The 27,518-nt window shown below is 34.5% G+C and overlaps 2 protein-coding genes and 1 pseudogene across 4 annotated transcripts; 2 read left to right on the top strand and 1 right to left on the bottom strand.

The window, feature by feature from the left end:
* Positions 1–4,353: 4,353 nt before the first annotated feature.
* On the top strand, positions 4,354–14,155 carry LOC146161009 (E3 ubiquitin-protein ligase znrf2-like). Of its 2 annotated transcripts, XM_083383367.1 has the most exons (5): positions 4,354–6,262; positions 7,795–7,890; positions 10,013–10,118; positions 10,361–10,441; positions 12,853–14,151. In XM_083383367.1, exons 1-4 carry the CDS (start codon positions 5,854–5,856, stop codon positions 10,416–10,418), a joined length of 669 nt encoding a protein of 222 aa, XP_083239493.1. In that variant the 5' UTR covers positions 4,354–5,853; the 3' UTR covers positions 10,419–10,441; positions 12,853–14,151. The 2 variants fall into 2 exon arrangements, with proteins under 2 accessions (XP_083239493.1, XP_083239494.1); XM_083383368.1 differs by lacking the exon at positions 7,795–7,890 and having other exon boundaries at positions 12,853–14,155.
* A 60-nt stretch (positions 14,156–14,215) lies between these two features.
* Positions 14,216–22,331, top strand: LOC146161008 (ethanolamine-phosphate cytidylyltransferase-like). 2 transcript variants are annotated; one of them, XM_083383365.1, is made up of 15 exons: positions 14,216–14,376; positions 15,494–15,582; positions 15,711–15,872; positions 16,268–16,334; positions 16,516–16,563; positions 16,641–16,677; positions 16,890–16,934; positions 17,798–17,890; positions 18,204–18,249; positions 19,242–19,318; positions 19,714–19,791; positions 19,995–20,060; positions 20,530–20,611; positions 21,645–21,717; positions 22,210–22,331. In XM_083383365.1, the coding sequence occupies exons 1-15, from the start codon at positions 14,339–14,341 to the stop codon at positions 22,316–22,318; spliced, it is 1,110 nt and encodes a 369-aa protein (XP_083239491.1). In that variant the 5' UTR covers positions 14,216–14,338; the 3' UTR covers positions 22,319–22,331. The 2 variants fall into 2 exon arrangements, with proteins under 2 accessions (XP_083239491.1, XP_083239492.1); XM_083383366.1 differs by lacking the exon at positions 15,494–15,582 and having other exon boundaries at positions 14,296–14,376.
* Positions 22,332–25,111: 2,780 nt separating this feature from the next.
* Positions 25,112–26,125, bottom strand: LOC146161007 (N-acylethanolamine-hydrolyzing acid amidase pseudogene; annotated as a pseudogene).
* Between the last annotated feature and the right edge of the window lie 1,393 nt (positions 26,126–27,518).

Below are 27,518 nucleotides of genomic sequence, written 5' to 3'. Positions count from 1 at the left end.
TAATTTGTTTTGTAGCATTTTTGAGCAGTACCACAACATTTGATCACAGGCATGCCACACCTTCAATTCTCATGGACTGTTACGTCACAAACGATGTAGTTAATATAATATTTACTATACATTAATGTACTTTTACTTCTTTCAGACAGTTTTTGCTCATTGCCTGTTTTTTGAGTATTGCGTTAACACTCATAGGCAGTTGCTGCTCGAAACGGTTTGCTAGCATTGTTATTTGTGTTCGTTGCGGCAGTTAGTACAATGGTAAAAGCTAAACAAAAAAAAAAATTTAGGTAGAAATTTTGGCCCCCCCTCCAATTTTTGGCTGGCTACGCCACTGGTTCCGAGTCGGACTCAGCCTCTGTATTCCAACAATTTACGTAACTAAATTAAGGTGGATATTCCGCAATCCACTCTATAGGGTCATGGAAAATATGCAACGAGCATATGCTATTCCACCTTGACAATTTACAGTTTGTTGCCTTATCAGTTTCGAAATTTGGTACTGCGCATGCCGCACACGTCGGACTCGGGTAGTTTTACCTGGTCTAACTCGACTGCAGCCCTGCTGTGATCTGACATCTCATTTACTTATGTTTTTTGAAATATACTTCGATGCTTTTAAGCCGATACCAGAAGTGTTAACTATCGACGGGCCCGATACAGTATGTTGCCGATCCCAGTCTTACACCAACATCTGATATTAGCGCAGACAACAAACATCGAGAAACATCAGCACCGTCTAACTCGGGGGGGCGCCAAGCAATTCTAAGGGGGGCGCGAGCTCGACTTCAATATTTTAACTTTTTGCAGTTATTTTAATGGTTTCGTTTGGGTTAGGCATAATTCCTACATACAAACTCTGTTTTTTGCCAACTTTAACATTAAATCTTCTAATTCATTTTAAAAAAATCCACGGTATCACCGCCCTATTAAATTAACTTATAGATAAACGATAAAAGCTACCGCCCTTTCGGACTATTTTTCATCCATATTTTATATATGATAACAGGTTATAGCAACAGGGGGAGTCACTTTTTTTGCGCGAAACTATATTGTTTTTGCAATATTGCCGTTGTATTGTGTGTCGTTACATCTTTTGAAACACGATAACGCAATGTTTAATATTTGCGCTTGACATTTTTTGCGCTCGACATCATACAACTGTGGAGTCAATGCCCTCGCAACACGTTCGTCAAAATCAGCTCGATAAAATCAATGTGTCGATCTCGCGCAATTTGTTGTGTGCCCAATGCGAAACGCCTCTTCGGTTGCAGTTTAGCCAATTCGACCAAATAAAACTCAAAATTTTCCAACAACACCCTTCACTATTTTCCTGTTTTCTTAGTGATATTTAATTGCAAAATGTCGAAATATTTTTATGGGGGGGCACAAGGCATGAGAAAATTACCAAAGGGGGCGCGGCTGATAAAAGGTTAAGAACCACTGGTTTACATCATAAAGTGAAGTTATAAAACAAGGAAGCCTTTAGAAAAATCTCTAGTTTCAGGTAAGGAAGGTATACTTTGAAAAGGCTACGTTCAAAAGTTGTACCGTATATAGTTTGGAAAATTATCAAGTTTTTGTTATATTAAAAATCCGAATCTCATTCGTGCACGGCGCGAAAAAATGGGGCGGGGCGCAACTTTTATCCGTTTAAACTAGCTTTTGTCTATTCAAGGAAATCTATTCATCCCAAAGACGCCATTCAAACTATGGCATGTTACGCCGTGTGAACTCATACATTTTTTGTTAAATTAAGCTATGAAATGCTCTTATTTCGAACAGTATGCTAAGCTATTTTATGTACGTAATGCGTCACGTATTTTTTCGAGCTTCGAGCTATTAGATTGATTCTGTTGCAATTTGCGCACGATTTCATTCGAGATCAAGCGATAAGTTTTTTGACGTCACTTTGTGAACGCACTGTTGAATTATTGCAATGCGTACCATTGAGGATTCAATCAAAGCAATACAAGTGACCAACGAATAGCAAGCATATGTAGAAATTGTACGGTTAAGATTAAATCGTTCATGTCACTTTCTAATATATCTGTTTTGCGAACTTATATGTTATATTTGCGTTTTCCTGGGCGCACAAATATATTCCGTCTTTTATATAAAAATATAAAATTGAAAGTATACGACACTAGTCAAATTACTATTTTTGCCACTTTTACTTGCAGCCAAATTGATCTAACCTAAACTTTTTTGCGCTAATCGATATTGTTTTTGTAATTTGGCGATTGTGTGCCAATAACACCGTCTTAAAATTGTAAAGAGATAAACGCAAGGTTTATTTCAGCCCGCAAACATTAGGCTATATATGATTCAGCCTATAGCCATGGGGTCAAGGTCATGGCCCTCACAACTTAGTTGTCAAAAACATTTCAATATCTAGCAGGGGTTCTTAAACTTTTTTTACCGCGGACCCTTACAATTTGTTTTTACTTCGCGTGGACCAAGGTAGGGAATGGATTTTATAGATGACGCCATAAAGTGACGTCACAATACAAATAGACTTAAGAAATCGGCTGTTTCCGGCCAAAAAAATGTAAAAGTGAAATGGAGTCTAAATATACATTCAGGGCAAAATCGTTTTACTTTTAATTCAAAACTTTTCTTTAAAAAGTTGATTACTTTTTAAATTTACACCAATATTTGAAGTAAGTCTTGACGGACCTTTCAAAGCTAGTTCACGTACCCCCAAGGAGTCCGCCGAGAGGAGCGCCAGCAGAAAATTTTCCAGTGGGGGGCAAGTTGAACATATAAAGCCTACATAATTTAGTTTTAGTACCTATGATATTAATATGTAGCCTATAATTACGATTTTATATCAGTAGAAATTTATATACAAATGGATTTAATTACATTAGTAACTTAGTAAAACTGAGCAGAAAAAACATTATGTAATTAAATTTATTAAATTTGCTTTAGACAAAGTTTATTTATAGGCCTATAATAAAAAAATTTGGACCATGTTTATTTAAATCAGAGGTCGGCAACCTTTACTAGTTGCGGGCCAAACCAAATTCAGCAAGAGGCGGGTCGTACTAAATTTCCACTAACAATTTTGTTATAAAAACGCGTGGCCTTTGAGCACTTGAATATAATAACAAGGGCAGTTATTTTTTGACCTAAAAAATTGAAATTTTGACCTATTAGAAATATATTGTTTTAAACAACACAATGTTATTAGGTCCTGCATGAGTGTCTTGTCGTTGTCAACACCCTACCGTTCGAACGCAAATTAACTATTTTTTTATACAGCAAAAAATACAGCAAACACTGTTCAATATATTTTCCAAATCAGAGATAAACAACTTTTATGTAAAAACGTAGTTCAAGCTAAACCTGTTGCGATAAACTAGGCCAGGGTGGTTAATTCTGCAAGCATCGCGTATACCGTATTACTCTAATGAAGATCTAATGCAGATAAAATGTCGGAACTAATTTTTTTTAAATAAATCTTTACTGCACGTCAATTCTAAAAAGCTGATTATAGTTTTTTTTTAATTTTGTAAACGATTTATGTGTGTTTTTATTCGTTTTTGACTTGAAATAATTTTGACAATTTTTGACCTAACGTGTAAATTTTGACAAAATTTCGACTTTTTATGACAAGTCGAAAACTAATAGTCCGCAGTTGAAAAAAATTCTGGTTATACTACAACAGAAGGTAACGCGTTGGCAAACCTTTTAATTTACAAGGAGACATGACGCTTTTTGTTAATGTTCATCATAAACGATTCGATTAGCGAATTATTTTGAAGGAAAATGCATTTTAGAGAGTCTTATGCCTCGTTATCAATGGATAATGTATAATATTTTAACCTTCATAAGTAATACATTTTACACTTACAAACGATGATAATAATCGCATTTTGAAATTCCAGGGGGGGGGAGGGCAAGTGACCCCCCGTGGGACCGCTCATATCCGCCGACCCAAGTTTAAGAACCCATGATATATATGCTATCCTTGTATAAATCAACGTGAGAATGTTGTGCATGTGCTTATAATGAAGTCTCCCTAAAGTTTTGTCAAGTTAGCAATTTAAGCTAATGTCTTCCAACGTCATGTTATGGCGTAGCTTTGTGACGTCATCTTTTAAACATTTCGCCAATCAAAAACCCTTTATCCGCTCCAGGCACGCATGTAGCATACAGGTAGTATGTGGTTCGCAACTAATATGCAATAAATATTGGGTCCCGCGCGATGCTGTCAACCTTGGACCACCCAAAACTGTTTGTGAAACGACTGAAGCATGACGAAAATAAAGACGTCGCATCATAGAATTCTATTGTTGCGTAAGAAATACATAATTGAATATTGATTCACCGATAACCAATGGCATTTCCAAAGCGTCTGGATGCATAGCCATAACCTGGTAAGTTCAACAATTAATCGACTCGACACAGTGTATTTAAGCCTAGTTTGTGCTCTTCAAAGTCTTTTCTGATTCTTACTTTTAATACCAAATCTTGCATTACATATAGTGCAAATATTATATGCACAAAATTCCACACTTTTTGTTACAGTAACGAAATGAGTTGTCAAAATTGAAATTGCTAGGAAGAAATAAATATGGGAGAATAAATATAATAATATTACTTGACCTACTCATACCCAAACGCTAACTCCCACCCTTACCATAATGTTAGCACCGTAAACCCCAGGACAAAAATGTGGTAGGTTTCTAGACCAGCACCCCAATAACATATTAATATTCTGGTGGTGTCTGTGGTTAAACCTCAAAAGTTTTGTAACTGATGTTCGCTACAGTTAATGTTCTGTGCAATACCTAGTTTTATGTGCTATATTTAATGAAATCATGTGTTTAGCTGCCAATATTCTAAATTTTATTAAAGCAATGGAATATATTCTTTGGATTTACTGCAGCTGCCACATAATTGACACACTTTTGAGTTACTTCTAGCAAAATGCTAATTTGTATTAAGATTAGAAGAGACATTAAGTAAAAGCTTGTTATCCTGCTGTTCCAATCTGCATTTCATGGCACTTCATTTCAAAATCTTTTGCGTGCAGCACCAAATTTTTTGTGCAGATGTGCAATATGTTTGTATGCACAGTTGCACACCTTAGGTTAGAAATAGTACCACAATTTACATTTTTTGTGCAAGTTTAAGTGCACAATATACCAATTCATGTGTCCACACAAATTACAATGGGAAATACATCAGGTGTGCACCTGCCACAGAATGCAGACTGCCTGATTTATTTAACACAAATACAGTGCTTCGGTACAACTTTGGCAAATTATAATTTTTATTAGGTAAATCTGATACTCATTATTCTGAAAGCGATACCCAATATTTTGGACAAAAAGTATTTGCGATCTGTTCCAATTACGTCATTGCTAGCTATGCCCCAACAAGCAAAATAGTTAAAATTAAAACATTCAAACGTTTTTCTCAAGGTTATTAGGCCAAAATTTGCTTTAGTATCAGATTATCAGTTGAGTACTGATATTACCATTTGGCATCTTGTATTGACTCTGATCCAAAGGCTATATAAAAGTCTGTGAAGGCTATGTACTTGACTCGGACTTAAGTTTTTTAAAAATGACAGTTTGTTTACAACACTGACAAAGGCATAAATTGTTTAAAATATACTTGGCACCATCACTGTTGGTCCATCATGTTATATACTGTTAGAAGTCATTTACCTAACTTTACACTGAAAGTGCTAATGTATACTGAAAATTGTTTCTAAATTAGCAACAAAATATTCTATTCAGGTGACTGCACCTCCGGTCTATTCGCACCTTTGTTTAAAGCTAATGTTTTAGATTTGTGTTTACTTGTCCTGTGTTATGATAATTGTCTAGTCAAGCAATGGGAGGGAAGCTTAGTACTCCAAGCAGTCCAAGAGGCTCCCGAAATGCAACAATTGCAGAGAGACCCTCCATCGGTCCCGGGGGCGTGCCCCAATCTCGGGCTGCTTCTCTAAGTGTTGGGGCTATGGGCCGAAGCCATCCCCACCCAATGTTGCACTTTGACCCTTCTTTATTGGCGGACAATCCAGAAGCAGCCATAAATGTTCGCTTGGGTCGGGCAAATTCTACAGTGGAGGGAGGCATGCATATACCGAGGACCAATTATGGATGGTTCTATGCTGGACGTCGGCCGGACAGTGACAGTTCTCCGGACGATGAAGCTGGTCCTTCTAGGGTTCTACCCCACCTCCCTGGTCGCTCAGAAGTTTCCAGATCCCTGCCACATTATTTGCTTAGTTCTATGCGAGGTATGTTTTGCATGTATTAATAGTTGTAAAATTGTGCTTTGAAATAATTAATTAGAATATAAATTAGGCAGTGTCATTTGTAAACAGTTCAATTTTGCGGTTAAATAATTTTGCTACTGGACAAGGTAAACTTTATTGATAGGTTACCCACTTCAGGGGTCCACAAAAAGTGGGTTGTGACCCAGAATTTTAGTTTATAAGGCTGCTCACTTTAAGTGGCGAAAATAAATTGAAGTATAGTTTTGGCCTTTTTTTTGATATATAGTTTACATTACTACACAAAAGAAAATGTAACATCTGTAAGGGTTTACTAATGTTAGTAAAATGTTGTGCAGACTTTAAGCGGTCAAGGATCCTAGTTGTGTTTTATATTTTTATGAAAGTTTGACCTATAAATTGATTTTTGCCAAAATTTTGACCTATTAGAAAAACATTTGAGTTAAACTATGCATTGTTGGATGAAGTGCTGCTTTAGTGTCTTTGTGACATAGTCAATCATTTGTTTTTAGTGTTTACTGACGACTGGTTGACAAATCAGTTTTTCGGGTTTATGCAAAACAATTGTAAATGCTAAGTTGAAATTTTTTGGCAGATATATCCAAAAGATAAACAACTATATAAAGGCCAAAGCAAAACAAGATGCTGGTTGTTTAGAAAAATTGTACAGCAAACAGTTTGGGTAAAATACCAGCTAAAATCGGATTGCAAAAAAAAAAAAAAAACCTAGCATAATATTGGAATGGCGAATGGAATAATTGCAAATTACCACCAACCAAACAAAAAATACTTTTCAAGTTAAATTAATTTGTTAACACTTGTTAAGAATTAATAACAGATTTATATGGTGAGAGCACTGTAAGTAAGATGGTTCTATTTAATAATTTAAGCGCTTCCTACTTTAAAGGGATGATTTTGGTATATATTTAATGACATGTAAGGTACAACAGCTATAGTACCCTAAACAAAATTCAGGAACAAAAAAATGGTGCTAACTGTTCAGTTTCAATGTTTTTTTGAAAAGAGTCGTGTCAAGATATATTTGTGGGGCACCCCTAAAAAGTATAAATCCCTTAACAGCGATTATTACAGTACCCTGAAAAACGAATTAAGACCACAGAGAAAAAAATAATTTCAAACTATTTTTTATCATCCACTTGTAGCATCAACAGGCCATATAAAATCGAAAGTGTAACATATAGAATCTTTAGCCTGTCAAAAATAAACAAAAACCGAATTAAGATTTTCATTTAAATAAAGATATATGATTTACAAATTACAAACACTCAGTTTAAATAAAACAGCTTGCCAAATATTTTGCCTGACTTCAGGACCATTATTTTTTGGTTATGCCAAAAATTTTTGTTGACTCCTGTTCTACTTGCATGTTAATTCAATATTTATGGTTTAAAAATTTATTAAGTTAAATATAAAACAGTTTTGTAGCTTTAGTTTGGTTTAAGTAAAAACAGTTTGTGATGTTGTGGTATTTACATTGATATTAACATTCAGCCTATTAACCTTGGTTTGTTAAGATGCAAAATGTCCTTTGTGTTCAAAAATGATTCCTGCTGAAGATGTTGAAGTTCACTTCGTAATGTGTTTGACCAAGCCAAGAGTTACCTATAATGGTAAAAAAATATTTTTTATTGTGTTCTATTAAAGTTGTTGGCGCTACACGTAGAAAGTGTTTTTAGATGACAAGTCAAATTGCAATTAGTGTGCAAATATCATTAGTAAGTAGGGGTTTCTAAGTAAGATATTAGATTCTGAGATATGAATCCAAATCGGATTCAAATCAAATTTTGCCCCTATATATCAGGCTGTTATAATTTATTGTTTTATCACGAAAACTTGTTCCCAAGTGTGCATACATGAAGGCTTGACACTTGATCAAGTTGGCCCAAAATCAGCCTGGGAACCGAACAAACAGTTTTTTTAAAAAAAGTAAAAACTCATTTTTTTTTATCAGGCTAGTGTTTCTCATTTGGGTCTGCATAAGGTTCTATGAGAGTCTAGGGGCGGGCCTTTATAAATATGTTTTAAGTTATTTTCTATACACGTTAGTCACATACTTGTCAGTCTCCACCTATGTGGTCTTTAACTTTAACAGATCTCTTATTATTACCTCATTTTGTTGAATGTAGTTACCAATATTTATCAACACTAAATTAAAGGCCATGATCTGTAAAAAATCTTTTTTACCAATTTAGACTAAATCTAAAAAAATCTTTTGCAAGGCCTTCTTGTGACAAGCATTTCAGGCCCAATTTTTTTTACCGATTGTATAATCCTTGTCATCGTAGAGTTGTGCAGAAGGCGCAAATTTTGTTTGTGACATTAACAAAAACATAACCTGGGGATGCTAAAGTCTTGTGTGCAAACAGCAACTTAAACCAGTTTAATTCAATGTGCGAAAAAGTTTTTTTTATTTGCTCAGTTAAAACAGAAAAACTATTCAATCACTTGTATGTCTAAAGAAGGAAACACTGCGCCTGTACATGACATGTTTTAGGTTTGGAAAAGTAGCTTTAAAAGCTTAACAGACATACACATATACTACCTACAAAAGCTGCTCACAGGAACCCTAATCAATAATTCAGGGCATTTTACTTTGTTGTGATAAAAATGTTCACTGGGAATTAAGAGTTGCACTGGAAATTAGTCAACTTAAATTTTTGACTTTGTAAACAAGCTATTAAGCCAAGGTTTTATTTTTACATTTTAAAACAGTGTATTTATTTTATGATAAATATTCTTTCTAAATTGCAATGTAGTTCTGATATATCTAGGTGCACTGAAAGATACATAGTTTAACCAGAGAAATCAGGTGGCACTGTATAAAGACAAATTGTTTTTGATTCTCGACAAGCTTTCGCACAACCGTGCTTCATCAGGTCAAAGTATAAATGAAAACAATTAAAATGCACGTAAAAGCACAGGCGCAAGTAAAAGGCGATAAGAATGGTGACGTCTAACATATCCACAGGCACATGCTCGCAAAAGCGTGTTACTGACGCAAAAACAATTATGCTACTTTTGCGTCAGTAACACGCTTTTGCGAGCATGTGCCTGTGGATATGTTAGACGTCACCATTCTTATCGCCTTTTACTTGCGCCTGTGCTTTTACGTGCGTTTTCATTGTTTTCATTTATACTTTGACCTGATGAAGCACGGTTGTGCGAAAGCTTGTCGAGAATCAAATACAATTTGTCTTTTATACAGTGCCACCTGATTTCTTTATTTAGAATTAGGACAAATACGGCCATATACAAAGATAGTTTAACCAGCATACAAATATATTAATTTATAGCCAATGTTGAGTAGTTCTTTTCTAATATATATACACTTACCATCAGTGACTTCTCTCTATGTTGAAAATGAATAAAGAGTTATTCGAAACGTTCAAAATGATACCTACTTCTGTATGGGCTTTGATATTCTTATTACGTTTTCTAACCACATTTTGGTCTTTTTAAAAATTGTAACAGTACTTGGGCCGACGTATTATTTGGGTGTTTGTTGTTTTATCACTTCCATTGTTATTGCTTTAGGTTCAATTTTTTGTTTGTTTACTGTGACTTTTATATTTAAACCATTTTGCGTTTATTTATTATTTTTTTTTTATTACGCAATTAATAAGTTACTAGACGGAAGAAAAAGATGCACAATAGATAAAAGATATATAGCACCGAATAATAAACCTACAGATATACAATATTTAAACCATTTTATGTTTTTTTTGTTTGCAGAGGATGTTTTGTCATCATCTGGTGGTGAATGTGCAATCTGCCTTGAAGAATTAGAAGAAGGCAATCCAATTGCTAGACTTCCTTGTCTCTGTGTTTATCACAAAGAGTAAGATGTAGCCATTATAATATGTAACTGCTTAAATCTAGTAATAAAACTTAACCCTTTTAAAAAGTTTAACCATTCTAATTAGGATTTAAGAATTCATAACATTTGGATGTTTGTTTTTTCTGTACTAAACGGGGTTTTGTAAAACGTCTGAGTTAACTACTTCTATTTAACGTGTTAATTTATTACTCTATTATTATATAACAAATTTTAGAGTATAATGCTGTTATTTTGGTTTGTAGCTGCATAGATGAATGGTTTAAAAAAAGCCAAACCTGCCCAGAGCATCCACCAGATTAAAATTATGCAATCCAACAGTTTAGGTAAGAATTTGTTTACTATTTAGGTAAGAATTGTTTTATTGTTTTTCTTTCAACAAGAATAAACTTAAAACACACGTAATTTTGTTTGACTAATTTGATGTAAGTAACACATAAAGAACAGACCAAGGTGTTTTTTACCTACGGGTGCTAAAAAAAACACTAAAAATCAGACATCACTAAACATAACAATATGGATGGCGATGTCAGAAAAGGTTAAAGATTGATTTATACTTGATTTATAGAATGTGTTTTTTTACTAGTAGCCCTTGAATAATTTCCAGTCATCTAGCATGAGAGACCACAGACTTTTTTATAAAATGTACTTTTATTGCTTAACCGTGATGAAATTAATGTTGTTTAAAAAAATTAGTGAATATCCTTTTTGGTGCTGTTCAATAGCAGTTTTGCTTTTCAGTTATCTTGGAATATGCCTTTTTATTCTGTCTATTGGAATTCACAAAGTTATCTAAATAGGCATGGTGGTCCACAGATGTAAACTAGTTACGATCACCTGTTGTAGTGTATTGCAGCCCGAGGTTAATCTACCTTTTTTTCATTTGGCTAAGAACATTATGATTTCGATACCCTTGGTCTAAAGCAGTGATTCCCAAACTTTTTTTCTCGTACCATTTTGAGCTTTTGTGTTCATGTACCACCTAAGACCAGGTTAGAAATACATTGATTTAAATAGCTTATTGTTGTTTGGAGTACTTCATTAGTATCTTGGCGTCTTCAACATTTTTTCGGGTTTATGCAAAACTCAAGAAAATACTTAGTTGATATTTCGGTCATTTCAAAAAGAAAACTATAAAAAATGCCAAAGAAAACAAGAAGATGGTAATTTTAGAAAAAATGTGATGTAAACAGTTGAAATGCAACGTAAAAATAATTGCAAAACATTAACAAAGACTTTGTTATTGAAATAGGAAATTGGATAAATTTGCAAATCACACCCAAAGAAAGACAACAAACTGTTCAATCCGTTTGTCCAAATCAGAGAGACCTCGGTGGTTAATTTGTAAACGATTTATGTTCATTTTTATTCAATTTTGACTTAAAATAATTTTGACAAGTAAAAAAATAATCGCCCAAATAATTATACATACGACAATACTACACTGCTGGTATGAGTTCATACCGTAACTGCATACAAATTAAACCAGCTAACAATTAGCATTTTATTATCTTGAACAAGATAAGTGTTACGTCATAAACGTGCGAAACCTCAAATTAAAGGTAACTAAAACACAACATGGTAAATTACCCAATCTGAAAGTTTTAAAAGTTGAGTTTTCGCAATTTTATAAATATGCTGAAGTTTGTCGCATACCACCGGTGGTACGCGTACCACAGTTTGGGAACCACTGGTCTAAAGCAAACCTGGGCAAAATATGGCCCGCAGTAAAAAGGCATTGTAAGTTGTTCTGTGCAAAATTTTCATGTATTTCAACCTTGAGCTGTTGAGTTAATGCCCCGCCTCTTGATTAATCCCAACACATCAAGAAATATTTACATTTTATTAGTGCTTAATGCATCACAACTCCCAAACGTTTGCATTTTAAACCAAATAACCGCCTTATCACGTTTAAATTGACTTCAGTTATACATTTGCACACAACTTAAAAATTAATAATAGGTTAATTTGCTTACTTGTTGTATAGCGTCATAGTATGATGTCATATTTTGTGTGAATTTTATATATATGATTTTTCACCTAGTCCTCCACAACATTCCATGTTTGGTATGTGGCCACAGGTAAAAAGTAATTGCCCACCCCTGATCTAGAGTTTCTTATTTGAATGGGAAAGGCTTATTAGATATTTATTTTATTAATTAAAAACATGTATTTGTGAAAAACAAAGCAATAACATGTTGAACGGCATTCTGTTGAGTCATAACATGTCAATGATGAGTTGATGCTGGTGGGCTGTTTGATTACATAACAAAAACCTTTTTATTAAATTTATAATTTAAATCGTTTTAAATTGGTATTTTTACATCAAAAGCAAACTACTTTCCACCAGTGGTTCTTAACCGGGTGTATGCAGACCTCTGGGTGATATTTTTAGTAAATGACTGGAATGCAAATAACCAAGAATGATTTTTTTTGCATTGCTCACAGTTAATGTTGTCAAGAGTTACAAAAACTACCAAGGGTGTCAAAACTAGACATATTTTATATGGGGTACCATTAGCGCAAAAAGGTTAGGATCCACTGAATAAAACTATCCTTATTTGTTTAGTATTTCACTACTCCTAGTGGAATGGCTGTTCTTAAATATATATTACATTTTTTGTAGTATTGGAAAAACACACAATCGGGCATGTCAGTAAAATTGTTAGAATGAACACTTTTTGTGCAGCAATTATCTCACAGTTATTTTTAGTATAATTTTTTATGTTTATTTTAGTTCAACTCTGGAAAGAATATATGATTTTGCAAACTCAACTTCAGTTCTTTGATAATATCCACTGTGGAATAAAAGGCTCACTGGTGATATACGCAGCAGCTGCATATTTTAAAATCTGTAACATCTTTTCAGAAACGCACTTTCAATTTTTCTGTCTTTTTCAGTTTTTGATTTGCTTTCACTTGCAACTGATCGCATCTCAAACAACCATTGTATTGCTCTAACTTTCTCTGTTATCATTTGGTTTGATCATGTTTCTGTATCACTATGTTATTCGTATTGTTTTCTTTTTTCTAGCAAAGTAAAGTGGTTACAATACAAAACATACATCACATTCAACAATCGATTACCAAAGACATGTATATTTGTTTGATTGTGAATACCGCTGCCCTTCTAGGAAAATTTAGCATGCCAGATAATACCCTAAAGTTCAAACACTTTTGCCACCAGCGTATGTAAAACATTCTTTTGGTGTTGTTTTGTTAAGGAAAATATTTCAACTTATTTTACGTAAATGAATATTTCATAAATGGGAAAGCACATGATGCCATTTTTTTTTCTTTATTGTGTTTGTTTAATCTAAAAGTTGTTTTTTATACAAGGAGGTGTTTATTAAGTGAACTGTGTATCAATACATTGGCAGCATTCATTTAAGATAGTTGACAGCTAAATTTCATTGTAATATTGAACTATTTTCCTGTAAGTATATACATAAAACAGGAAAATGTAAGATAACAACCATTTAGGCCTTAATGCATTAAAGAAACAAACTCTGTATCACCCTTATGGAACTTTAAAATTCCATTTGTTTTGTATTATATGTTTTTAAAAATTGCCACATACCCGTCTCTGTTTGTCTGTTTTACCATGGTGTCTTTTTCAGCTATTACTAGTAATGTCCTATGTTTATTGTGTGATTCTTCTGCATTGGTCTTATATCACCAACTGTGTTTCCTGCTTTCTGGTATTTTTTCATGAAACCATTAGTCTTGCTTGGTAAACAACAAACTACTGTTTGATTTGCCACTGAATTCTATTAGTGGCCACTGCTTGGTTATTTAAAATTACTGTTCTTGCAGCTTGGTATTTCTGAAACAAATTGGGATGTAATGTCGGTGTGTTTTGCCGGGCTTGTGGAGTATTTAAATGCGAAAACTGTTGTCTGTAAATAAATTTGATGGCAAACCTCTAACATTTCGATGAACATCGTGACCATCACTTTAAGTACATTACCTAAAACTACGTTTATGTCAATACCCATAGTAAAAAATCGGACCGACTTATTGGCATTGTAATACGTAATTGAACTTAACTTCAACAATTTGTTTTATAAATATCATTAAGTCATATTCTTTTAATTGAATCGTTGTGACTAATGGCGCTTTAATTATATTCAATAAAGCGTGACCAAGACGAGTAAAAAACAAATTTAGGCAGGGACAACAAGGAGGTATTAGTTTGTACTTTAAAGGAAGCTTTTAGCACAATGGAATCAAAAGCAATGCGAGTCTGGGTGGATGGATGGTAAGATAATTAATGATTGTTGGTAACTAATTGCACCCATATTTTTTTCAACGCGAGTAAAGCACGAAGTTTAGAGATAACCGTAAAGACTGTATTGGGCGTATAGACAAAGACCTATTTCTATCTGTTATTTAAATGACTCGTATTTGTGAGTTTTTAAGTCTGGAATGTAAACACTTATAAATGTATAATACTACATATCGTTGATTTATTGGTGTATATTTTGGCAATAACCACTAGTTTAATTTCAAAGTTCATTTAAAGAAAACTGAAAAAAATACCTTGATATATCAGTTTAATTCTGTGCCACATCATACCTGTATAACGTCAAGGTTCATCACAAAATTAAAAATGTTAAGACAATATGTAAAAGTTGTAAAATATGTTTTATTACTGTGCTCCAGATTGGAAAGTTTGGCCTGGTCCCCTGTGCATTTGTTGTCTCAGCCATGGCCATTGTAAAGTTTTTGTAAATATGATCTTTAACTTTTTTTTTAAACTTTAGTCGCGCTTATGTTTTAGTTGTATACCAGTCTAGAAAGTATGGCAGATCTCGATGAGATCTTGCGGGTGCACGGGCCAAAAAATCTGAGTGACTGAATGCAACGAAGATAAAAAAGTGCACCTCGGGGTAACTTTCAAATTAACGGGTGCACTTTATGATTTTCCGATGCACTCTGTATTGCACACATTGCACTGTAAACGTATGCTGATGTGATAAATAAGGGTACACAAGCGTTTTACATAATTGGGGTGCAGTTCAGATATTTTTTGTGTGCACTAAGGTTGAAAAAACTTGTGGGTGCACATGCTATACTTTCCACAGTGGGTGGTATAATACTATAACAGAAAATTGCCATAATCAAGAAAACACAGTAAAACTATATGCGCTTGATTCACAGTTTTCGTTTGACAAATTATTATTACTCTTGAAATATTTGTTGATATTTGTGTTGCCAAACAAAGTAAATTAAATTGTATTTCATAAGAGTAGATAAAAACAAGTGATGATCTATAGGGATAAATGTCAAATAATCCTAAAACTTTGGTGAAGCTTATTGTTTTATGGGTGAAGCTTTATTCAATTTGTTTTATAGTAGCAATTTATGTTTTGTAGCTTTGACATGGTCCATTTCGGACATGCAAATTTTCTTCGCCAAGCCAAAGAGTTGGGACAGTACCTCATTGTTGGTGTTCATTCAGATAGTAAGTTTTGCAAGTTACTAATTTAGTAACTGTTGACATAGAATATCAGATATTATGGATTCAATTCCGCATTGTATCCAACACATTTTATGAACTGACTTTTAAACGGCTCTACTTTTTTTACCAAGGTGAGATTGAAAAGCACAAAGGCCCACCAGTGTTTAACCAGGATGAGCGTTACAGCATGATCCGGTCTATCAAGTGGGTCGATGAAGTGGTGGAAGATGCTCCCTATGTGACCACCTTGGAGACCTTGGAAAAGTACAACTGTGATTTTGGGGTTCATGGAAGTAAGACAAACATTGTTCTTCATACCACTTGTTTATTTATTTTATCCTGCATTGGTACAATTTGGCAGTGTAGACAAACTAAACCATATACAGTTGTATTTAACTCTCTAAAAGTTTAATTGATCATACTGGGCTAAAACTGTCACTTATCACAAAGTTTTCATTAACACCATTTTTTTTTCATACCATTTAGGCTTGAATTAACTAAACATTCTATTGAGTTTCTGAATATTTGATTGATAGGCATATGATGTTTTGCCCTTTTTTTTTCCCTGGATAACAAACTATAAATTTTGTCAATTTCTATTTATTATATAAATCATTCTCTCACTTTTTGTTTAACATAGCTCGATTACTTTCATGTTTGTATCTATTGCTGTAACACTTTATTGCAGACGATATAACCTTAACAGCAGACGGTCAGGATACCTACCATATCATAAAGAAAGCTGGAAAGTATAGGTATTATTTTACCTAAATTTCTTGTGCAAATGAAATGCTTTAATGCACTTTATGTCTTTGTAACCCAGTTATACGCTTTTCACGGAATAATCCCAAGCCATATATATATATATATAAACTAAATGTACAATAATGGTGTTTTACTTCTGAGCATTTGTTAAATTTATGTTTATTTTTGTAGAGAAGTTAATAGGACTCAAGGTGTATCAACAACTGATATTGTTGGAAGGTAAGTTTTTTCAATTAAAATATATATTACATCCTAGTGATCCTAACTTTTTCATTTTATTTCTTTTATAAATATAGAATGCTGCTTTTAACCAAGGAGCATCACAAACGACAGGTAGGAATCAGTTAGCAGACACAGTTGTGGTCTGAGGTACACCATTAAATAATAACTAAACATTAGTTTTTCCGCTTTTACCTGTCTTTAGTTTAATATGGCACATATTTATTAGTTTGGAGTTATGTCTGATCAAGTGAAAATAAGTTTTTACCATATTAGTACTGTATAAAACTAGATAAGTTATAAACATCATTGAGGTTTTTTTTAAGGGCGAGGACATGCCTGATCAAAAACAGTTGCAAGATATCCGCAAGGTCTGTATCAACACTTTCATCATTGAGAGTTTCTCAACAATATAAGTAAAATTTAAAATTTGGTTAATGTTTAGCTATAATACTAATTCATGATTATTGTATCTAGATTAGTGGAAGCACAGTAAGTTATGTTATAAATTACGTTATGTGAATATTGACAATTTAAGTTTTGCCAAAAAACTCTTTGTTAAGATTGCCAATATTAGTGAAAGTATAAAAAGATGCATACTTATTTTACTTTTGCTTTTAATCTTGATTCGTTTGGTAGTAATTTTCCTAGCCTATGTTATAATTATTATAACTAATTGAATAAAACAATTGAGATTATTTTTGTCTATCTAAACTTATGGGACATTTTGGTTAATTGCAACACTGCCATTTATCAACTTTTATTTGGATTTTAGGTGTTTAGCTTGCATGCAAAGTCTAATAGACTTAGTTTTTGCTGTTTATTTTTTGTATGAATTTTGCTATCCAACAAACAATAATTCACTTTTTATATTAATATGTTCTTCGGTAATTATTAATTACTGTCTTTAATAATAACTGTCCAAAGAATGATACACTTTGCTATTTTAGCAGATTTAGAGATGGCAATACAAACAAAGTACTTGTTCATTTTCTTTTAACTCAGGAAATAACTTTTTATTCTTGTTGTTCTAATATGGTTCCCAATAATTACATTGGCGGCCATTTATTGTTTGTAATTCTATGTGTTCTACTTGTATTTTAGGTTCTGTACATTTATGAAGTATTATAATTTCCTTTTTATAACTAATTTATTTCATAAATATACATTGTCCTAACCTTTAATTCACACTAACTTTTATTCTTGTTAGTTATGTTGTAACCTAACTTTTCAGGGCCCTAGCCCACACAGCCCTTGGACGGGTGTTTCTCAATTTCTAGCAACTACCCAAAAAATTGTTCAGTTCTCCAGTGGAAAGCAACCAAAGGTTTGTCCGTAAAACAACGTTTTTGGTATATTATTAAACTTCATAGGTTAATACAAGGTGATGATTTGATTTAGTTTGTTGGTTTGATTTGTGCTTTTGATGTGGAATAGTATGTAGTTTAATTATAGGTTTACACTTATGATGGAATCACAGCTCAGTTTCATTTGGCGGTTATTTGTGCATCATCGTTTGTATTTCTCCATAAGTTGTAATCCTATTTTGTAGTGTGATATCTGATTGAGCCCGATTGTAGTGGAACTCAAATATATATAGGCTTTTGCCATAAGTGATAAATTTATTTGTTCTTTTTTAGGCTGGGGATTCTATTGTGTACGTCACTGGATCGTTCGACTGTTTTCGTATCCTTTTTTATTCTCGTTACAACGTCTGACAGGAAGCAATGTACAATTTGGCGATAAAGACACAAGGAGAATGATTCGTTTGATTAACTGACCATAAATGACAGTCAGTTCTGTTAGTTATTTTGTATTACAAAAACAGTTTTAAAAACGCATTAAATTAATTTTCAAAAATCCTCTGGATTTTGACTTGTGGGATGTGCAATTCGATATTTTGCTATTTTGCACATGTAGCGCCTGGGTAAGGTGCAAGTCCAAAGCTACGTAAGTCATTTTTAGACATTGCCCTGCTCACGAGTCTTAAAACAAACTCAAATTATGATAGGTTTCTAGTATTTGCTGTAGGTCACCCGACCAAGGCAACCTGTAAAGTTAAATAAGCAAATAAATTGTGTGTACTTTTTTTGATTCACGCCACGGCTGATTCCTAATGAACACCTAGCTAAATTACGCCTTCTTGAAGTAGCCTGGAAAGACAACTGTGTTGCATAAAACGTATTTGATTATAGAAACGACAATAAATGTTATTTTTGGCTAGTTTAAACCACGAATGGTAACCATCATGTCAACCAGTAACATTGATTAACTACACATGTTAACCATCTAGTTTGCAAAATGTAGAACAAAGTCGTTTGTTAAATATATAACTTTAACTATTTAGTTAAAATCGTTCTGAAATTGGTCTGTTTTCGACTTCTATATCGTTTTCGCGCGTAGTATTACAAACTTGGTTTCGCAACGCCAAGTTAACAGATGCCAACCGTCTACGCATTTAAGGACCTAATATTTCGGTTGCATATTTCATATATAATCTGCCAAATATGGACTAAATTGGCGGGAAAGGGAAGTCCATCTGTTTTTTTGTGACAAATGTATAGCATAATTGCGGTTGCGGCTTATTTGATTAGTAAACTCATCGCTTTACAAACTTTTCCCGAAAAAGTGAAAAAAAATCCGCTACTTGCCCTTTCTTAACGCGCGAATTTACCAAGACATTGGACATTTGAAGTTCCTGGAGAAAGCGTCTACCTACGGCGACTTCATGATTGTGGGACTGCACACAGACGGCGTAAGTTTTTTGTTGAAAATCTATTTTCAGTTTTAGCTAGTCATACAACACGAAACCTTTGTCAGTTGAAATGAAGTGTCCGCCTAATTTTATTTGGGAAAGCACATAGATTCGCCAACGTTTTCTGGGTAATAATTACCAGTCTGCCATTCGTCAGCAAACGCAGAAAACTATGGTTTTATTCGATGTGTTACACTCTAGGACACAACTGTGCATTATTCGTACATTGACCCATAAATCGCACTTGCTTGACTAGTGACTACATAATCTTACTTTAATAACATTGAAAGTTAAACTTTAGTTCATAAATGATAGCCGTTGTTCACAGTTTTCGGTGTTGTCCATTTAGCAATGATAAAAACTCGTTTATCGTTATCGATATATGAACTTTACAGGAAGTAAACCGATACTGCGGCAGCAACTATCCCATCATGAACGTCCATGAGCGGGTTCTAAGCGTCCTTGCCAACAAGGTAACCGTCGACTACTTTCGTGTGATATTCTGCTCCATCCACGCCGCAATTTTACAACGTATTATTTGCGCTCGGTATACGTGAACAGTTTGCCATGGCTGCAAGTAGTTAACTTTGTGTAAAACTGTATTGCTCTACAAGTTACATTGATACTGCAAAAGGTCGTGAAAATTGCCTTTTACCAGTTAATTTATCTCTTCCAGTACGTTCACGAAGTTGTCATCGGCGCGCCCTTCACTGTCACCGCAGAACTTATGGAATATTTCAAGGTAACTTCTGTTTTGTTTTTATGTGTAAGCCCCGTAGTCCTAGTAAATCGACCGGTATTTTTGTACACAACAAACGTTTCTACCCTAGGCGAGTTTGAGTCACGGCCTATTAGTGGCATTTCCAGTCCTTTGTTGAGATATGAACCCACTTGGAACTATGGACGATTGCAATGATTTTTTATTTCTATTTATGAATATGTAATTGTACGTACTAGCAAATTTCTATTTAAAAATATAAAATTTTGGTAAAGGCGTAACTGAATTCAAGTGCAGAAGCTTGTTTTAACTTTCGAAAGTTGTTTGTTTAGTAAGACTCTATGCAATCCAGCTAATTTTACAACTGAAAATACCCAAAACTGCAATTCTTTGGACTTAAACGGATTAAAATGATTTGTGTTCCCCCAAATATTTTTGTGTCAATGGCACATCCAAGAATTGTTGTTGTTAACAGAAATCTGTCTTTTTCCAGGTCGACACAGTCGTTCATGGTAGCAGTCAAATTCTCCCTGATGCCGATGGCAACGACCCCTACGATGAACCTAAGAAACAAGGTTTGTACATTAAAAACGCAATATAAATCGCAATACGTTCCGTTCCATAGACAACCAAGAAAATTGTTTAAAAGTGCCCATACGGCAAAAGTATTTACTTCATTTTCAATATTTACCGACAGACACTTTCAAGAACAAATATGTTCTCCATTCTGACCTGTATGTAAGCTATAGCAGTACGTTTTTTGAAACACATTGTAAATATCGCATTACCACCTCGACATTCTTTGTAGTAAATTAAAACATTGATTATTGTTATACAGTTGTAAAACTCAAAAGTGCTTGCCTGGGCTATTGTTTTTCCGCCAAAAAATAAGACGAATAAATTGCATTGCAGAGCCATGGGATACACATGGAAATATACTTTCAACAGCCCAGCTGAAGTAGTAATGACCAACGCGACTTACGTCATACTCAATAATATACCGGCCAGCCTCCACTAAGCCTGCGTTACCCGGTCCCGGTTTGGCCGATGTCGCTAATTTAAACCTCAACGCATGCTAGATTTTTTGCCCGGCCTTTTGAATCACGAGCACTTCAATCACGATTTTGCCATTTTTTCGCTAATAGCTTTTTCGAAGACAACCATATGATTTTATCAGGATGCCGTAATCGTTAGTCACTACTACTTCAGCAGGGCCGATCACAGGATATTGCCATATGGATTCCATGTCTCAGTTGCTAGACCCGATCTGTTGATCTCCTAACAACGACGTTTCGTGCCCTAACAACATGCAGCAGGCAACGGTGCCATGGCCGTTTATCGACCAGCTCCCGTAGCTCAGTCGGTATAATAACGTTCCAGGCATGGCCGAGGTCATGATTAGTTTTTTCTAGTCTGATCTTGCTTGCACTATAATCCTGATGAGGCCAACTGATTTCGATAATAGCCTCTTCGAAGCCATTCGATTTATCACATTTTTTAATTGTTTTAACAGTCAGTTATACATGCCTGAATTTTGCATAGAATTCTGTCGATAACCGAAAGCAGATACTGGTAACCCTTGATCAGTGTGAACGTTTTTCGTTGCAGGTAAATTCGTTCTGATCGAGAGTAGCAGCGATATGACGACTCCTAAGTTAGTGATACGCATCATCGAACACAGGTAAGTCGGGCAAGGTTAAGAGTAATCAATTTGCCGGACGGTTCACTTTGGCCGCCACGGAATTATCGTTTAAGATTTTCAGCTTGTGTTTTTAGACAGCTTCACTTGACAAAAAATAGATTAAATTATCGTCAAAAAGCTTCATAGCTTTATCTTTATTTTTTTATTCAATCACACCATATACGACATAGGAAAATATTTTAAAGATTGATATTGCATAGCTTCGGGTTTACCAGTAACGTTTATAATCAAAGGTACTGAGGGATTGTAAAATACCACTGTTCGACGTAATATCCCATAAAAATGTCGTTTCTAATAAATGTTATCTGGTGAGAATCGTCTGATTTACAGGGATGTCTAGTTATTATACGCAACTCACGGTATTTTCTCAAGCCTACGCCGTAGTACTGATTTTTTTTACATTGAAAACGTGTCGTTTGTTACGCGGTTTATTGATTAATGCAAGGCCATTTCGGCGTTCATTTTTCCCAGGAACAAGTACGTGGAAAGAAATCGTAAAAAGGAAGAGAAAGAACTAAAGGCGTACGAGGCTTTTCGCAAGGCTAAAAGCGTCAACGGACACCATACCGGCGACCATTGAACTCCGTCCCATACTGTGATGCAAAGACACTTACAATTTATACGGATATCTTTATTTTTTAAAGGCGAGTAGTCCGCGTACATTGCATGCATGTTTGCGTTGGCGGTTAATTGGGCGAAACATCGATGCAATTGTGTTTTTCACGACGGCATTTGCTAAATTAAGTGCTACCAGAGTTTGTGTAAATTAGCCCAACGAAAGCTGTCAAGTACGGTTGTCCTACCCGTATTACGGAATACGTAAATTATATTTTGTGTTAAGATATATGTTTATCTAAATGTTTGTGCATCAAACGTATGGTTAGCAAATAGCAACTATAGGACTCCAGTCATAAGACCAATATTAGAACAATATTGACGTCGGAATAAAACACAGTTCAAAATTTCGATAAATTCAGGACTTATCCTTACAGGTTTATGTCTCATTCAGACGATTTTACGTCCTGTTCTGTCGTTGTTGTTTTGGTCTTATTGCTAAGATATTTTAGATTATTCTGATTTAGATTTTGTTGTTTTATGATATTTTTGTGTGTTCCTCAACTAATCGTTCATTCCAACCCAAGTTGTTTAAATACGGTTTCTGATACTTGTCATCGCCAATTTGGACGGTAAATGCGCTCTCATGAAAAAGGCTTATTTAACTGTTTAACATTTCATGTATAAATTGTATAACGGACTTTTATGAAGTAAAATGTATTTGAATTGTGTCGTGCAAAGCGGGAAGTCATTTTAATTTTGTCGTAATCGTAGTTTTCGTTAATGTGACGCGCGTTATAACTTTCTACGTTGCGGAAGGACTCGGTATTGAACATTTAATCAGAAATATCCGCAACTCTGATACAGCGATTGATATTTTGCGACACAGTTCCTCCTGTGGGAAAGCGATAACATTTTGTTTGTTGTTTAAAGCTTTTAATGCGGTTTTCGTGTACGCGGCTGTCAAAATCGCGGGTACAAATCTTGTTTTTTCATTTCTCAGTTTATAAAAAGCATTTTTTATTATTTTATCTTCAAATTTTATGTAACCGCTTATTTTCTAATTTATGCGAATGTTTAATATTCATGTATATTTAGTATTTATAGTAATAATCGCCCGAATGGATGTTGCGTGCCGTACTTTGTTTTTCCACGTCCGCGTCTTTGATAGCGTTTAAGTCTAGAAAATACACCTGACATTTGTCAATGAAATATATATTAAAATGTTCAGACAAAGGAAGAACCTCGTTTTTTGTTTACAGATAGATGAGCGGTTCTATCTTACAATCACTAGATTTAGGCAGTGAAATTATAGGCAGTGAAAATTGTAATTCCCATTGAATAGCAAAATATTTGTTGTATGTTTTTTTATTTAAAAACAGTACTCTAGTATTATCGCACTTGAACTTAACACTTTCTGCACATTAAAGTAAGAAACAATTAAAACAACTTTCAAGACAAACGCTCATCATTGTACATAAAAAAAAGAACCTATAGGTAAACGAGTAATGACCGGTTACAATAATAACGGTTCCTTGAAAACAGGTTCGGAACAACCAAATAGTTATAATATTACAGTTAAACGTTTTGCATCGCTTAACTAGAAAATGTTTAGGACTTTTTTGTAAACCTGTGTTCATTATAATTTTTTAAGTTATAGGCCTAATGACCTCTTTTGGACTTGCTTTACTAACCTTACCGTAATGTTTTCTTTTTGCTGCTTTTCCTTAAATTTGCCCGTCTGTAATTACGCTCTACAAGTGTCCTCTGGAAATGGTTATTATTTCATCACTGAAAATTGTCGTCTGATTCATGGAGGCGAGATGCCATCTCACAATAAGATGACTTTGGACGGAGTTTCTATGTTTCTTGTCACGATTGCTACTGGAGCAATGATGGCCTCACTCGTGACGTACGTAAACGCTTCGCCGTACGAGGTTACTGATTCTCAAATCTTTCAAATATATCATTTTTACTATGAGATGCAAAATCTTGTGGTTTTACTGGTTGTTGTTTTTTTGTAGGTTTACATTGGCAAACTTTTATTTAACAGGATACATGACACATTAGGCTTATAATAGAGATTTGCATATTGCCTCAAAATATAGTTTGTGTCCACCCCTTGATCTGTCCCTGGATGTTCTGCCCCGAGCGACAGACCACTACGAACTAATTTGAGTAGAGATCGCGAACTGAAAAGTTTGCCCACCCCTGGAATGCTCTATCACTAAATACTTTTTTAAAAAACAATTACAGTCGTAAGCTAAAGTAAATTCTTCGTTGGTATTTTTTTTGATACCGGCAGGTATCACGCCACATTTTCGTTGAAATGCACGTTTGGCATTTGTGTCGCGATTTAAGCAGTGTATTTCAGTTTGGCAAAGTTCCTTGAAATGTTGAGTAAAGACTACCCAGACTATTCTAGTCCCGAGTCTTACGTGTGATTTTGCAATGGTTTTTCGTCTCAGTTTGTTTTCTTTTCCGATTCAAACTTCTCAAGACATTTTTTTTAAATTTGGCTGGCACTCGACGCACCTGTCCTATAGTGATTGGAATTTCTAAGCCGTTACGTCAGCCTTTATTTACCTTTACTTGTATAGATGTCTGTTGGTTCAACAAAACACCTCAAATCATATATATGTTTATCAGTTTAGGTTTTCAAATCCCTAAAAAACACAAATGAATTTAATGCAATGATTTTATTTTCGTACAATTAAGGATGATGAATAGCTTCCATGGAACATTATAGACATTAAGAAAACTTAAATGTTATCTTGGATCATGGTAAAGGTCTTGGTTTTTCTCGTAATGCTGTTAACTAGTCCTCCCAGTCATACCTAATCATCGTTTTGTAAACGGAAGCATCCTTTGCGCTCATTAAGACCGAGTATATGGTCGCTTGGTTAAAAACTCGCTTTGTAGACAAAACCTAGAAAAAAAGTAAAACGAATGATAACTGATTGCATGGTTGTGAACGTTTCTGTGCTATTGAAATCAGTGCAACTTGGGTTAACATTACATAACTAAAACTAAACAGCATTAAAGTATATTACGAAATTAAAAATGTTTTCCTAATATTTCCGCATTTAAAACTATAGTTAAAATTTAGGTATCGGATAGACTTGAATATAGGTCCGAAATTGTGTAATCGTGGTGTAACATTTTTCTTTATATTTAAGCTGGTTCAGCTCTGGTTGGCAATATCTATTATTCAGCATCAGCCATATTCGAGTTATGAAATACTAAAACGACTAGGTACTTACTTCGTACATAGTGTCAGTGTCCATGTTATCTTGTCCGACTTTATTCATAGCTGCCACCCCATCGGCTCGTCTGTCGTCCGTTTCTGGTGGCGTTTCCCATTGGTCGTAGTTAGTTTGTAATATATACCACCTATATACCAATAAGTTATAGTGTTCTACGTGACTGTAAAGTAATATGCTAATAAATGCCAACTGAATAATGTTTAAGACATGGTTTGTTAGTTTAAGTTAGCGCTTAGGTAACATTTCGGACTGAAGAGCGAACTGTGTTTTAATTTATATTCGTCCCTTCCTTTCTAAAATGCGTCCATGCAGTCCTGCACAAATTAACATGATCTATGCATGTGTCCAATTGAAATGATAATATTTTATACAAGGTTTTAGCCGACTTACGGATGTGACATGTCCTTTCCCAGAAAAGTGACGTTGGCAAGAGTTTCTGCGTTTCTTGTCACGATCGCTCCTTCGTTAGGCTTCATACCTCCCAGAATGTAATAGACCGGGGCAATGGTCGGCTCACGCATCGCGTGCGTTAACGCTTCGCTATACGAGGTGGCATTTTCCAACATCTTTTAAATAAAGCATGCGTATTAAATTTGTAAACTGCACTTATTCAAAACTATAATTAATATAAAAGTTTATAATAGAAGTTGTAAACGTGACAAATTTATCACTTACAGCTAGTGTAAAGATTTTTGTGCACCCTTATTTTTTGTATTGCCAGTCGATATTGCTTTGTTTGTTGTACTTTTCGTGATTATTTCAGCGATCTTTGTTACTTATTGTTTAAAACAGGAAGTCGAACCGGAACCGAACCGGAACTTTATGAACCGGTTTTGGGTCAATTTTTTCCGAACCGTATAACTGAACCTGAACTGTAAGATTTTAAGGAGCCGAACCGGAACTGAACCGAATAATTTGAAAGTACCTGAACCTTAACCGAACCCGAACCTGTAAATTAAAGCGGTTCGCTCCTGCATGACGTCACGACTTCTATTTTACAGAGTCAAGCTCCGCCATGTTCGAAATTTTATAAAAAAATATGAATATTGAACAAAAAAATCGTTCATGTTTTATTTTTTAGATATTTCAATATTGAGTTGCTGTTTTTTTAATAGGTCACGTAACTTGGATTACATGACTTACAATTCAAAGATTATTCTCTACATTTATCGACCCATATTTTGAGATTTAACGCAAATTATATTGTATTTGAACCGGAACTTTATGAACCGGTTTTGAAATAACGACGGTCGAACCGGAGCTCAACCGGATTCCGAAAAAATCCTTGAACCCGAACCGAACCTGAACCGGAAAAGTCAAACGGTTCGGCTTCCTGGATTAAAATGTAACGGAACACTCAATCTGGCTGTAATGTTACACAATTCACATTGCAAGGCTGGCAGCACTTATAATAGGCCTCACGTTTCTGATGTTGAAAGGTGTAGCGTGCGATCCGTGAATCCCCGAAATGATGTTGTCCAGAAGAGTCCCGGTGTTTCTTTTGTTAACCGTTACCGAAAAGGCTCCGTGTCTTGTGCCGGTAATGAGACCAACGTAACCAAAAAAAGATGTACCCATGTACAGTGTCTTAAAAAAAGAACATAACCCAGCCTGTCATTTTCACCATTCGGTTTAAAAGTAATTTTTAAAGTCATTAAAAAGTTTCATATTGTATTTTTATATTTTATACTAAAGTTAACTTACAGGTAAAATAAATAAAAGTATGTAACATTTATTGTCTCATTTGTACATTTATGTTTACTTTTATATTTATTTTTATCATTCTGTGGTCTTCAAATTATTGCACAAAACAAATAAAAAAATAGCCATATGCGATTGGAAATTACTTTGCCATGCTTTTGAAAGTTTAGTTGAATGGTCATCGCTTTCAAAAATTCCGGTTCTCCAAAATCAAGATTACGTCCGTGTAAAATATCGCCATGCTTGTCGATGGTTATG

Source organism: Ascidiella aspersa, chromosome 3, assembly GCF_963924565.1.
Source record: "Ascidiella aspersa chromosome 3, kaAscAspe10.2, whole genome shotgun sequence".
Classification (NCBI taxonomy): Eukaryota; Metazoa; Chordata; class Ascidiacea; order Phlebobranchia; family Ascidiidae; genus Ascidiella; species Ascidiella aspersa.
The sequence above is the reverse complement of the archived record's forward strand: the minus strand, read 5'-3'. Positions and strand labels throughout refer to the sequence as shown.

What these genes read in the sequence shown, in the direction of transcription:
- LOC146161008 (XM_083383365.1), top strand. Translation starts at nt 14,339, where the DNA reads ATGGAATCAAAAGCAATGCGAGTCTGGGTGGATGGATG. An exon ending in AAGAAAGCTGGAAAGTATAG is followed by an intron (nt 16,335 to 16,515) that starts GTATTATTTTAC and finishes TTATTTTTGTAG; the next exon opens with AGAAGTTAATAGGACTCAAG. An exon ending in TAAGCGTCCTTGCCAACAAG is followed by an intron (nt 19,792 to 19,994) that starts GTAACCGTCGAC and finishes TATCTCTTCCAG; the next exon opens with TACGTTCACGAAGTTGTCAT.
- LOC146161009 (XM_083383367.1), top strand. Translation starts at nt 5,854, where the DNA reads ATGGGAGGGAAGCTTAGTACTCCAAGCAGTCCAAGAGGCTCCCGAAAT. An exon ending in TTTGCTTAGTTCTATGCGAG is followed by an intron (nt 6,263 to 7,794) that starts GTATGTTTTGCA and finishes TGGTTTGTTAAG; the next exon opens with ATGCAAAATGTCCTTTGTGT. An exon ending in GCCAAGAGTTACCTATAATG is followed by an intron (nt 7,891 to 10,012) that starts GTAAAAAAATAT and finishes TTTTGTTTGCAG; the next exon opens with AGGATGTTTTGTCATCATCT.